At 43.1% G+C, this 13632-nt stretch overlaps 1 protein-coding gene across 11 annotated transcripts in view; it reads left to right on the top strand.

Moving 5' to 3' along the window:
* Positions 1–13632, top strand: part of PKP4 (plakophilin 4) — a 228135-nt gene that overhangs the window by 198093 nt on the left and 16410 nt on the right. For all 11 annotated transcript variants that reach the window (XM_019636845.1, XM_019636844.1, XM_019636843.1 and 8 more), the window contains 4 exons: positions 6601–6784; positions 9858–9975; positions 11478–11669; positions 11869–12042. In XM_019636845.1, the coding sequence (XP_019492390.1) occupies positions 6601–6784; positions 9858–9975; positions 11478–11669; positions 11869–12042 (668 nt within the window). The remainder of the gene's footprint in view (positions 1–6600; positions 6785–9857; positions 9976–11477; positions 11670–11868; positions 12043–13632) is intronic.

Below are 13632 nucleotides of genomic sequence, written 5' to 3'. Positions count from 1 at the left end.
GGCCCCAGGCGCATCACCTCTCCCAGTGCCGGCTTCCCCAGTGAGACACAGCCCCGCTGCTTGGTGTTTTTGTGATGATGCACGTGGAGTGCCTGGCACGAGCCACGTGTGAGCTGTGCTTCTTGCTCTTCCTCCGCTTAGGTGTTTTCTGCCGCTGCCTTGTGTTGTAACTGTGACAAGGCCTCCCGAGAGCAGAGGCCTTGCCTATGTGTCTCAGAGCCTGGCATAAAATGAGCAGCGTCTCTATCAGCACCTTTCAATAGAATTATAATTCAGGACACATAATTCTGAACTTCTAGTAGCCACATTTAAAAGTGTGGTATTAATTTTAATAATATAGTTTCTTTAACCCAATAGTTGCAATAGTTCAACTTATAAGCAATCTAAAATTATTAATGAGATGTTCTACACTCATTTTTTTCATACCTGGTCTTCATAATCCACTATGTATCTTGTACACTCACAAGCACATCTAATTTGCAGTAGCCACATTTCAAGTGTTCAGTGGCCACGTGTGGCCAACAGCTACTGTATTGGACAGTGCAGGCCTGTACTGTGCTGCCGTGTAAGCAACAGGTAACCACAAGGCATGAGGTGCATACATTTAATGGACAGGGATGTGGGTGGCTATATGTGACAGGATATAGTCATCATAGCATCTTGACGTTAATTATTCTCTTCCCCCAAAAAATGTCACAAGAGTTTATAGAAACCCTACCGAAGCTATGGGAGAACTTCAGAGAGAAGAAATGGAGAAGTTTTTGCTAGATCCTTGAGTGTTTCATCCAGAGACCAATAGCGAATAACATGGGAGGCATGTCCTAGGAGAGGCGGGGCCCTAGCTTGAGAGGCCACATTCCTGCTTTGTTATCCACAGACTGTGTTTGCGAGATGCACACACTCTGGCCCTCGGATGCACTCTGCAGCCGTGATGTTTTACATTTTCACTATTAGTCCAATATTTGTACCCCCGTTTATCAGGAATGCTTGCAGAGTGGGTGTACACAACCCCAGTCTGTTCCAAAGCATCTGTAGATGCACAATTGCCAGAAGGGCGTGAATGCATCCACATCGCAGGGTTCCTGATCCCAGAGAGCGGCAGCGCAGTCAGGATAGTGACTTGTGATGACGCTCACCCTGTGCCAGAACAGTGGGACCAAGACCTCATCGTCTGTTCTCTGGATTAATACTTACTCTGCACGTCCCTAAGGCTTAGGTAGTTTTACTTACCTCATGGACATCCTGTGAAAGAGCATGACTAAAACAGGAACGTCAAGAACAGACACTGAAAATGAGTCAAACTTGTAAAAGAAACCGGAGGTCCATGTCCATTGGCAGTATTTGAAGGGCACTAGTACTTCTGGATACTTTATTTTTCTTTTTTGCAATGTCCATGAACACTGGTGGGTTTTTTGATAATCAGGAAACAGGGAACAAATTGAATGCTATATAAAAATGAATGGTTTTAGATTTCTTTCGTATCAGAAAGAAAAAACTATTATACAGGCTGTTAGGCATGTATGCTATCAGAGAACTTGTATTTTTTCAAATGTTCCTTGTTTGGTTTTTCATGTCCTTTAAGAAATACATTTTTCAAATGGTGCTATTATTTTAATTAATCAGTAAAATCAGTTTTTAATTTGACTATGAAATTATCAGTTGGCTGTTAAATAAGCTATAAAGCTAGTTTTAAATGTGAGCTCTTTGAAAATTCTGCAGCGAGGATTTATGTGAAATGGTATTTTAATTACTTTATTCATTCTTTGTGGCAAAAATGAACTTTCGTCTCTCATGGCAGTATTTCATATTCTCTACCACAGGAAAAAGTACACATAATTATGAGTAACCAATAATCACAATGAATATTATTTTCTAAGATAATATGCATGAAATTCCCTAGTATTTTCTAAATTAGTTTGTAGATGTATATTCTTAGTCCTCACAACAAATAGCTAATTGCTTTAAATTAAATAAAAACCTCAAGCTTCCTAAACCAAATTATAGTTTATTTTTGTCTTTCTCTTTGGAAACCAGGAGATAACAGAGTGTACTGCTAAATATTTTCGAAGCAAATTTTGCATTAGGGTGTTGGAGCTGGAGGTTTATCATGTTGATGGAAAATGCTAATCCTACAGCTCTGTATTTTCTCATCAATCTTGCTACATCTGGGAGTTGGTGTATTTTCAATTCATTACTTACTGCTCTAGCAGCATTCTTCCTGACCCATTAAATGAAGCCTTAGACAGACTAAGTGGAGAGAACATTGTTTTATTACTACCTTAGTGAGGAAGAGTGCACACGGGTATTATTAGCTGGTCTTAAGAGTGGTGCTTCTTACTTAGGGTAGAAAAGCCAAATTAATCATTCCATAGCTAAGGCTTTTAAGTTTAATTGAACCTTCTTCATTCAATATTGGTTGATCAGAACAGGTTGTTCTGGCTTTCCATAATATTACTTTTAAAATAGAAAGTGGAAGAGAAAAGCCAGTATCTTTACTTGCTTTAATGTTCGAAATGACCAGTTAAAGCCACACCAAATGTTGTCGCTCTTTGTGTTACCTGGCAAAGTGCAGGATTAGTGGGATAATACAACTTGTAGTGCAGATGATAAAGCTGCCTTGGTGTGAGTCCCTTGAATGCCACAGACTTAGCAAAAATAGAACCTCTCCTTTTTTTTTCTGGTAAAGAATAACTTTGAACATTTTTTGAAGTTGCAGAAACGAAAGCCTGAATTTCTATAAGACTGGTTTTCTGATCAATAAGTCATCTCAGTTGACCAAAAGTTAGCATAGTCAGTTTAATCTACTGAAGAGTTATGTATTTTCAACATTTTGCATTTTATAATTGGGCGACACTGGTCCTTTCTGTTTTGCATTTTGAGGAAAAGAGATTCTGGCATGGTGGTTCTGGGAGATGGAGCAGCAATGGGACTTTCCTATCCCTGTCGCTAGGATGGTGGTGTCAACAACCATCTGCTCTCGTCTTCATGTGAAAGACAGGCAGAAAGAACTATGCTGGCAAAGTCCCTTAAAGATCCAGAACATTGTTCTAGACTTTAGCAATGTAGTTAAAGTCTCCCCGTAGTTATAGACTTTAAAGATACCCCTGAATACTGAGTTTTAAGAAAAGGCATAAAAGGGAAGTAATACTTTGAGCTAAGTCTGTCAGGCAGAAAATAAAAGGGAAATCCAAAAACAAACAAGCTATTTGGTTGGACCCATCAAGAAATCTTTTTGAGCACATATTAACTTGTCCTACATATGTATAACAAGACATGTAAAAGTATGGATGATGGTAGAGTATTTGTTCCTCAGTATACTTGCCTAATAAAGTTTAAAATTAAATTTAGAACTTCAAATGCTCATCAAATCAACATGTAGAATTTCAAGCCTACAAAATAATTAAATGTGAAGTTAGTTAATTTTGTGCAGCTTAGCTCTTTAAGGTATTATATGTAAAGCACATAATTCCTGGCACAGTCAGACCACAGTCAATGGTCGTGTTACTGTTGTTTATATTGACTTATGAACATTTAGGCTATTGAATCCCATGGAGATGTAAAGGCTAATAGTAAACTGTAGGGTGATATATATATATATATATGTATATGTATATGTATATGTATATATATATATATATGTATATGTATATATATATATAACTCCACTGGTCATTCTAAAGGCCTGAGCCAGGACAACATTCCAGTACCTGCACAGAAAGTCAGGGAACTGCAAATCTACGAAATAGCCTCTTACCAGAAGTAGGCCTTAAAAGTAAGTAGCCAGGAGTGGAGGCAGGAACCATGAAAAACAAGCTTTTCTGCCAACGATCAAAGAACTTCCCAGCATCACCTCCAAGCCCCAGCATACTAAAGTGCCACCCCTTTCTTAGTCATGTTTTCACCTGAGGTTTGTGACTCACACTGTAAGTCTTTTGTAGAGAGAGATCTAATTTTACACCTGTAGCCTGTATCATAATAGGCTTTACTTTCCATATACCTTGCCTTACTGTTAACTTTGCTGAAGCGAATCCTGTGAAGTATTGGAAAATGCAGCGCTCCCCCATGTGTTGAAATTTGTGGAGTGAGAAATTTGAAAGGCTTTGACAGAAAGATAATTTGCTCCAATGGCATTAAGAATCACACGTTATAAAATCATCAGCAATAGAGGTTAGGAAATGACACACACACACACACACACACACGCAAACACACACGCAAACACACACACACCAATGGGCTCTGGACCACGGCTGGGCTCTGGCAGGCCCCATCGGTGCCCTGGGTTGAGCATGCTTGGCCTCGTTAGCTGGAAATGGTAAAGCCCTATTCATGGCACCCTTCTATGCCTCAACCCATTCTTTCTTCTGTCCTCTCTCCCATCTCTTGTTATTTGAGTCAGAACAGACCTCCAGAGACTCATTTCTCATCCTTAGCTCCCAGGTCCTTTCTGTAGTCATCAGTCCTTTAACACTGTTCCACAAAGACAGGGCTTTTCAAATGTCTTTGGGAAATGAAACCCTTTTTCAAACAAACACAGAGCGATGCCCAGCATTGAGGCCAGGTAAGTATGGAGCTGCTCTGGATGAATCGGGTGGGGATTTGGATTCCTGCTGCCAGTTTCACGCTTACACATCTCACATGGCAGCCCCTAACGGTCCAGAAAAAAACCCAGAATCCAGGGAGCACAGTTTTAAATCATTTTATATAGAAACATAGCCATTTTTTATCAGAATCCATGGAGAAGTAGTTCTGCCTGTGGAATATATGTTCATTACATACGCACTCACAGTGTGTGCTCTTGTGTGCCACAAGATAATGGTATAAGCAGTGGTCTGTCATGGTGGAGAGAACAAGCTTCCAGAACGAAGCAAGGTCTTTACCTTTCCTGATTCTGAACTGTCTCAAGTCCCCTCCCAATCCAGGCCTGACTAGATGGGCTACTGCTGAGATGGAGGTCCTGAAAGGTTGTAGTTATGGTGGGTTATCGACCCCAAAGAGTAGGAGCAGAGAAAGGTGAAAGTCCCTAAGGAACAAGGGAAACCGAATCATCATGGTGCAGAATCAGAGCCAAGTGAAAGAGGAGAGGAGCACAGTGCAGAGCAGAACCCAGCACCCAGACGTTTTCCCAGGACGGAGCCCAAGCATCAGGGAATCAGGACCATTCCCTCCACAGCATGTGGACTGGTCAGGCAGACTGCAGGGAAGGGATGGTCCTCTCTCTATTTATAGTCAGGTTATTATTTCACTCCCTTCAGTTCTAGCCCTTTGCTTTTACCTCTCCTTCTTCCAAAAAGGAAAAAAAAAAAAAAAAGCTGGAAAAGAATGCTAGCACTCTCCTTTATAAAGGGGGCCTGTGCTTTCTCCAGGCCACGCCCCAAGAAGGCTGAGCAGTCAGTTTGCAGGCCCGCTCCTTGGTCACCCTATACTACAGCAGCAGTTCTCCACCTTGTCTCTAGCCCAACACTCTATCTCAGTCATGTTCACAAGCCTGACTTGCTCCCATGAATGTGGGCAGATTTTGCCAACTCCTCCTCCTCCACAGGCCACAAGTGTTTTTGTGTGTTGATAGTTCTAACAGCACTGTACAGACTTTTGAGCAGCTTGCTAAGGATACATCAGGCTTGCAGGGCTCTGAGGACCTCAGCTGCACAGAAACTGCCTCATCTCTCCTCCACCTTCTTCCCTCTTACTTAGGAAAATGCATTGATGAGAAAATGACATTAGAGTAGGTATAATCTTTAATTTGCTCTAATTTCTAAAACAGCAACTATTAGAAAATATGTGTGCTATGACAATAATTTAACCCACCTCATAGTTGACACAGAAATGAAGACTTTCATATGCTTACAATTTAAATAACACTCTAATAAGCTACATTTTCACTCTTTGTCCTAGCAATCTTGATATGAATTATAATATGGGTGACTTAATTTATTGTGTCTTGCCTACATCCAAAAGGAGTAGCAGTAAGTTGCACTTCTAAAACAAACACATGGTAATAAAACTCTTGAAGTTGAAATAGAAATGCCTAAACCTTACCTAAATAAAAAATATGAAGCAAATGTAAACACCCTCTGTGCCAGTAAAGGTGCTGCAAATATTATATTTAAGCTTGAGCTTCCCAATATCAAGAGTAAGAAGAGAGACATGTCAGTGCTTTGTGAAAGAGAAACTTGGTCCAAGTTCTAAATTTTAAAAATGGCTTGTCACATAAAACATTGATTATGGGGGATGATGCAATGAATGACTGTTTTACAGCAATCACAGATGCATATATTTATGACCTGTGATTGGATTGCTTCTCTCACCCTCACAGAGTAACACATTTACTTTGCAAAAGCACAGCCATCTTGCCTGATAGATACATAGACTGTAAAACTTAAGAGAAAGACTATTACGACTTTGTAATGCTGCCAGAAGCTCACATATGTTCACTCAACATTTATTAGAGGTCCAGCCCCAGCCTGCTTGCAAATTCAGGCCATAGATTAGGTTTGGAACAGACTGAGTTTGCATCAGTTTGAGCTAATATGTTTATTTCATTACTGAAACTGTGGGATCTCTGATTTATGATTCCATGTTTAAAATCTCATTTTTCAGGAGTTCTTTGGAATTTATCATCATGTGATGCCGTAAAGATGACAATCATTCGAGATGCTCTCTCAACCTTAACAAACACTGTGATCGTTCCACATTCTGGATGGAATAACTCTTCTTTTGATGATGATCATAAAATTAAATTTCAGACTTCACTCGTTCTGCGTAACACAACAGGTTGCCTGAGGTAAATTTTTTCTTCGTTCCAATTCTGTGATTAAATAATGTGTCATAGGTAAATTGATTTTAGGAGAATTTACTTCACTTTATTAACACCTACCTAAATTTCCAAGTTTGTTTCAAAATTTAAGCCACTAGACTTAGTTATCCTGTAAGGAAGACATCATGAGCAGAGAGAGACAAGTGGCCTGAAAGACATTATCTTATAAATGATCTTCTGCGATTTAGTCAAAAAGACCTTTCAGTCTGGATTCTGCCAAAATTCCAGTCTTTTCCACTTTAACAGCATTTTTCCAATTAATCACCTTCTGATTGCTAATGTGTTTGCAGCCTGGTTTTTGTTTAAGTTCAAAATGTTTCAGATAAAACCTTTTTGATTTTTTTTTTAAGAATGAAAAGAGCTGTGTGGTTTAAACAATCACTGTGTTTGAGTTTTATAAATAAATGAAAATAAGCCCAAATAGTATGTTCAATCAATCATTATCTTTAGCATGTAGAATCCATAAAGCCTCCCCTACGTGTACACAGCATTACTTACTACTTGCCATTAACACTCATCAGTTCAATTTCTACCCAGTTTTCCAGGCTTACGATGTCCTGGGAACTGGAAACAGCCTTGGGGCAGAGTGGCATGGTGACGAGAGAGTGGGCTCCCGCCTCAGCCTTGCTTCCCATCCCACTCTGAGCCTCAGGTTCCTATTCTTTGGAATAGGGATAATAATACCACCTCAGAGTTGCGAAGAATCTACTTGTGTAAAATGCTTAGTGTCGTGTCTGACACCCAGTGAGTGCCATTTAATGTCTAAGCATCTCTACAACAGAGAGCTTGGAAGAGGGGGAAGGAGGGGCCTGCTGCCCTGAAGCCTTTCACTGTTGTTAACAGGTGACTGTCAGTCCCGTTGGTAGGGGTTGGCAGGGTGACAAGAATCAGGATCCTGGAAAACCGGCCAACCCCATAACTCAGATGCCTGCCTCAAAGGCAGCTTCTGTCGCCTACTGATGATGTGTGGAACAGCATCTCGTCCTCGCCCTGCTCCTGGATTGAGGGAGGCTGTGACCACGCCTCAGCCAGCCTGCTGGGCTTCCAGGAAAGCCCAGGGGCAGGACACATGCTCAGACCCCGCAGTGGTCCAGGGCTGTAAACATTTGGTGAAAGCTTTCCGTGTGAAATCAGTGATGAACAAAACGGACTAGGTCCCTGCTGTGGTAGAACCATGTTCTTCTGGGGAAGACAGAGAGACAAACAAATGAGTAAATAACAATAGGTGCCATAAAAATAAAATAGGATGATATAAGAGTTACTAGGTGATTACTTTGATGATCAGATGGTCTCTCATAGGACATGATATTTAAACCATAAATCGAAAATACCATAAGGAGCTACTCATTTGAGGGTGCGGGATCAGGAGGACATGGGTTCTAGGCAGCGGGAACAGGTCGTGTCAAGGCCCTGGGGCAAGAATTAGCTCACTGCTGGAGCTTAATGCTCAGGGCATAGGAACCAGACTTGGTAGGATGTTTTAAATCTAGGAAGGGGTTGTCACTTGATCCCAAGTGACACAGCAGGGATGGGACTGGTTTCTGACTGCAGCATGGAAGGCTGTGTATGGGCAACATACAAATAGAAATAGGAAGATGAAGCTGCTCAGTGATCCAGGCAAGATGCCCGTGGCCAGACCAGGCTGGAGAGAGATGGGCAGTGCGAGTGTTTTGTGGAGGGAGAGCTGACAGGGTTTGCCGATGGACTGAATATGAGGGGTGAGGGACAAGGGTAAAGAAGGATAACACCTAGATCTTTGGCTGCAGCAACTGGGAGCACGGAGGTGCTATGGGTGGAGTGAGGGGGAAGAAAGGCTTCGGGGGTGAGCAGCTGAGTTTGGCCATGTCCATTCTGAGATGTCTAATTAACTATCCATGTGGTAATGTCAGGGAAGCAGTTGGATAAAGAAATCTGGTGTTCCAGAGAGGAGTCAGGCTGAAGATAGATGTTTGGGTGTCATTGGTCCAGTTTGTATTAAAGCCAAGGAGCAGAAAGAAGGGCTATCTAGGAGAGTGCAGAGATAAAGACAAGAAGGGACCAAAGTAGGCCGGGCTCTCCAGAGGAACCCACAGGCAGAAGAGGCTAAGAAGGAAAAGCAGCAAGATGGAGGAAAACCAGAGGAGAGTGGGGTCCCAGGAGCTCGTAGAGGGGTGGGAGAGGCAGCTACTGAGTGCCGCGAAGTGTGACACGAGATAAGAGCACAGGAGGGCCACGGGTAACAGTATCTCTCTGGCCCCAGAAGAACAAAGATGAAAAGGAAAACCTTAAGCATTGCAAAATCTCGGAATTAAGCTAGAATCTTGATAATGGGACATAAAATAGATCCTTGTAATTTGGCATCAATTCATAATGACAAACTGATATCAAAGATTTCAATATCAAGAGACCTAAAACAATTTTCAGGTTTTTTTTTAATTGAAAAGATTATAAAAAAATTATAGCATAAGCAGATGTACATATTGAACTTGAATGTTTATACAAGAAATGTTTATACAAGATATGTTTCCTGTGTTTGTTCAAGAAGCATTTATGACCACCTCCCACATGCAAAACATTACATTAGACTGAAGGGACTGGAAGGACTATGGCCTAACAAGGGAGGTAAACTGTGTCTAAAAATAACAATCATGGCTGACAAACATCGCACATAAACGTGGCATGCACTTTTCTAATTGCTTTATTTGTAGCAGCTCACCTCTTCCTCACAACTATGAGGTAATGATTCTCCCCTTTTTAGATACGAGGAAACTGAGGATAGGCCCCAAAATGACTATTTTAGGAGATTAGAAAGTGGCATGTCCAGAAAGAGATACAGAGCTCAAACACTCCTGCTCCCTTCCATTTGTGGATAATGGGGAGCTAGCTATTACTGTGAGCTCGGGATGTTAAAGTGTAAGCCCCAAAATGCCTCCTGAAACCGGATGTGCATGGCTACTATCTGTGTCCTGTCTCTCAGATCATTAGGGTGAGGCTCTGTTGTTGTTGTTGTCTGTTGTAAGTTGTTGACCTCAACGTCTCCCACATGTTTCTGCCCATTTAGGAACCTCAGCTCCGCAGGGGAGGAAGCCCGGAAGCAGATGCGATCCTGTGAGGGGCTGGTGGACTCGCTGCTGTATGTGATCCACACATGTGTGAACACATCCGATTACGACAGCAAGGTCAGTGTCTGCCTGGCCGTGGGAGGGGGCGCGATGACAGATGACAGCAGCTGCCTAATGCCACTATCTGCATGCCATTGCTTCTTTCTGGAAGTCTTGAGCCTCTCCCATTAGGCTACACTCCAGATTAAAGGGAGAGCCTCTCTAAAAACTACAAGTTAATAGGGACATGCCACCTTCGAAAATCATCTCAGAATCAATGCAAACTGAGTGACTCCATGTGGTAAAGGACCTCGCAGGTAGCAGGGTCCTGACTTTCTCTGTGGTTCTCCTGGGCCCATTGTCAAGGTGATTTGCCCCTGCTGCTGCTCCCTCCAATTCTGTATCCCTTGTTTCTAGAATCAGATCACCTGTTTTTTTAGTATCTACTGGATAAAAGTTGCTGGTCGGGGCACAGTTAACACCACCACCACCACCGCCGCCGCCCACCCAGTGCAGTCCACAGCCGCAGCCCCAACTTTGGGTGCCTCTCTCTACATCCCCAGTCTTGGCCTTTGCCCTCCTTCTGTAGTCGTGCTGGTCAGTCTGGTCCCAGCATGAGCGCCTTACGCTTCCCTCCTGTTTTCTCCATCCCTGCCCTGGCACAGGGCACTCTGCTCATCATTTTGCAGCTGTGACCGCCGTCCAGGATCTGCCCCAGGAGCAGGGGCTGAGGACAGTGGGAAGAAGCAGGAGGGGGGAGTAACTAAAAGTGTCAGGAGTTCAGGGCGGTCTGGGTACTTGGTGTTCAGCATGGGATGGATGAAGAGATGCTGTAAGAAGTCCTCAGGTCATAAATATATAAGTCTGAGAGCGAAAAGAAGCATGGTGAGAGGTAGGGGAGGAATTCAGGGTCATGGCCAAGTTTTTATCTGAGTCTTATTGAACCAAAAGATCTGCAGATGAAGTTGAAAAGAGTAAGCAGGTTGAAAGGCGAGCTTGCTGGGCAAACTCTGAACTTGGTTTTAGATGCTCTCAATGAAGTGACAGTTGGCCTCCCAATTAGAGGTGTGATACAGACTTTAAGGAGCAAAAAACCACATACAGAAAGAAAGCAAAATGTCAATGGAAAAAAAATTATGGAAATTTCCACAGAAAGAAGGGAGAGCCAGGAAATGGAAGGAGGAGACAGATGGGAGGGGCAGTCCCCAGAGACAGGTTGGTCCCACCTGTTGTCCTCATGAGGATTTCTAGTGGTGAGGAGGGAGGTCCTGGCAACCTGGCTGCATTTCTGCCACTGACACAGCCCTGAAGCAGAAACAATGGGCATTTTCTGTTCCAGAGCCTTACACATCTTAGCGTAAAATCAGATCCTCAGATGTACTAAGATGGCTCTGCACTCTGTCGTTTGACTATTCCACAAACAAGCATCATAATTCTTTCTTTAGATTGTTTCGGGTTCCCATAAGAAGAAGCAGTTGTTTCATATGCTACACTTATTTAGTATTACTGGCGTTCAGTACAGAAGCATTTTGCACTAATGTGCTACGATGGTTTTAATTACACGCTGTGTTGGATTTCAGACCGTAGAGAACTGCGTGTGCACCCTCAGGAACCTGTCCTATCGGCTGGAACTGGAGGTCCCTCAGGCCCGGCTGCTGGGGCTGAACGAATTGGATGACTTACTAGGAAAAGAGTCTCCCAGCAAAGACTCAGAGCCAAGCTGCTGGGGGAAGAAAAAGAAAAAGAAAAAGAAAACACCACAGGAGGATCAAGTTAGTATTTTATTTGACATGAAACTCTAAAGTTTCATTTTTCCGGGAGTAAGAAATCACGTATTTGGCAAGAAAAGCTTTTCCCCTGATACATTTTTTTCTACCTAGCTGTAGCTGAGTCCAGCAGAGAGGGATGTTTTCAAGTGTTGGAAATTGTGTTCATTTTGCTCTCATTTAACGTGTGTTCTTTGTCTTTCAGTGGGATGGAGTTGGTCCTATCCCAGGACTGTCGAAGTCCCCCAAAGGGGTTGAGATGCTGTGGCATCCGTCAGTGGTAAAACCATATCTCACTCTTCTAGCAGAAAGTTCCAACCCGGCCACCTTGGAAGGCTCTGCTGGCTCTCTCCAAAACCTCTCTGCTGGAAACTGGAAGGTAGGCTGTCTTCTGCATGTCCACACTTCTTTCCTCCTGTGCAGTCACATCAGCAATAACGGAGAAAGGACATGGCTGGTTAGAGTTTGGAAAGGGTGGGGGGAGATAACAGTTGGCTATGTGGAGCCAGAGATGGATATGACAGGTCCTTCCTGGGAGAAACTGGAGGCTCGTGAGAAAAATGGACACATCAAGTCAGCACAGTGTAGACTCCACGGGATGGGTGTGCTGCTGTGCGGGTCTTGACAGAGGGCATCTAACCCAGCCTGGCAGGTGAGGAAAAGGGGAGGGCCAAGAGGAGGCAAGGTTTCCTGGAGGGGTGGTGTTGCCCAAATAGAATCTCTAAGAATGAGCAGAATGAAGCCAGCAGAGCCTTAATTGTTGGGGGTGTAGAGGGAGTGATCCAGATAACGGGAGAAGAGAAGAAAGGCCTTAAGCTGAGGACAGTGTGGGGGGAGGCTGCAGGCTGGTTGCTGGGGCATTGAGGGCCGGCAAGGAGTGGCCCATATTGGAGTCGGGCGCTGTGAACAGGCCTGACGGCCAAGCTTCAGGAGCTGGGACCTGACCCACGGACCAGAGGCACCACTGAAAGGGTTGAAGCAGACAGTTGACACGGGCCGATGTGGGCACTGTTGGATATGGCAGTGCAGGAGGTAAACTCTAAGAAGAGGAGAGTAGAGGCTGGGGTTTCACTGGGGAGCCAGGTGAGAGCCGCCCAGCGCCTGAATTAGAGCTGAGACAGGGCAGTGATACGGGGAAGGAGAAGGGGCCGCTGTTGCTCTCCCAGATGCTCACAGAAAATGTGTGTGCCAAAATTTTCTGCATTCCTTGTAGGTGTGTGATTTCTTTAAGAAAATTGAAGGTGGTTTCCTACTGTTACCACTATAAGCACATTTTCAAAGCTTTTAGACATCATCTAACAACTTCCCAGACAATCCTTGTCTGAAATGTTTTCAGCCTCTAGAAATTTCCTGACAGGTATATTTTCACAGAGTTATTATAATGGTTGTTTTGGTTACTTCCTCCACCACTGCATCCACAAATAGAATCTTTTGGCCACTGGATTAGCCATGACAGTGCATCGCTAGGCCTAGGTATGTTTTGTTCCAGCTGCTATAATGAATCTATACACATAACCAGCGTGGTTATTTTCTTACTATTGTTCTTAATGAAAGTGCTAATAGCTTGGCATCTAAGTGCTGGCTCTGGAATCAGAACCGTTGGCTTTGAACCCTGGACCCTCTACTTATTTGCTGGCGACTCGGATCTGTCTATTCTTAGTTTCTTCATCTGTAAAATGAAGAGAATCCCTACATCATGAGGTGGTTGTGAGGATTAATGGAGCTAGTGAATGTGAAGGACCTAGGACTCTGCCAGTACATAAATGTGCATAATATTTCTGTTGGTGACCCATGGCTCATCTCCAGCTTCTTGTGACAGGATCATTTGATGATCATAAAAAAAGAAAATAATTAGAAAAGACATGTGATTTAAGTTGTATAGAATTTCGTTTCTGGGATCATTTAGTGAATGAAAGTTAGATGGTAAGCTCGTTTAAAATATGAACAGTATCTAAAATAGTAAATCAAA

The sequence above is a fragment of the Hipposideros armiger genome, unplaced genomic scaffold, assembly GCF_001890085.2.
Source record: "Hipposideros armiger isolate ML-2016 unplaced genomic scaffold, ASM189008v1 scaffold_30, whole genome shotgun sequence".
In the NCBI taxonomy this organism is placed as follows: Eukaryota; Metazoa; Chordata; class Mammalia; order Chiroptera; family Hipposideridae; genus Hipposideros; species Hipposideros armiger.
The sequence above is the reverse complement of the archived record's forward strand: the minus strand, read 5'-3'. Positions and strand labels throughout refer to the sequence as shown.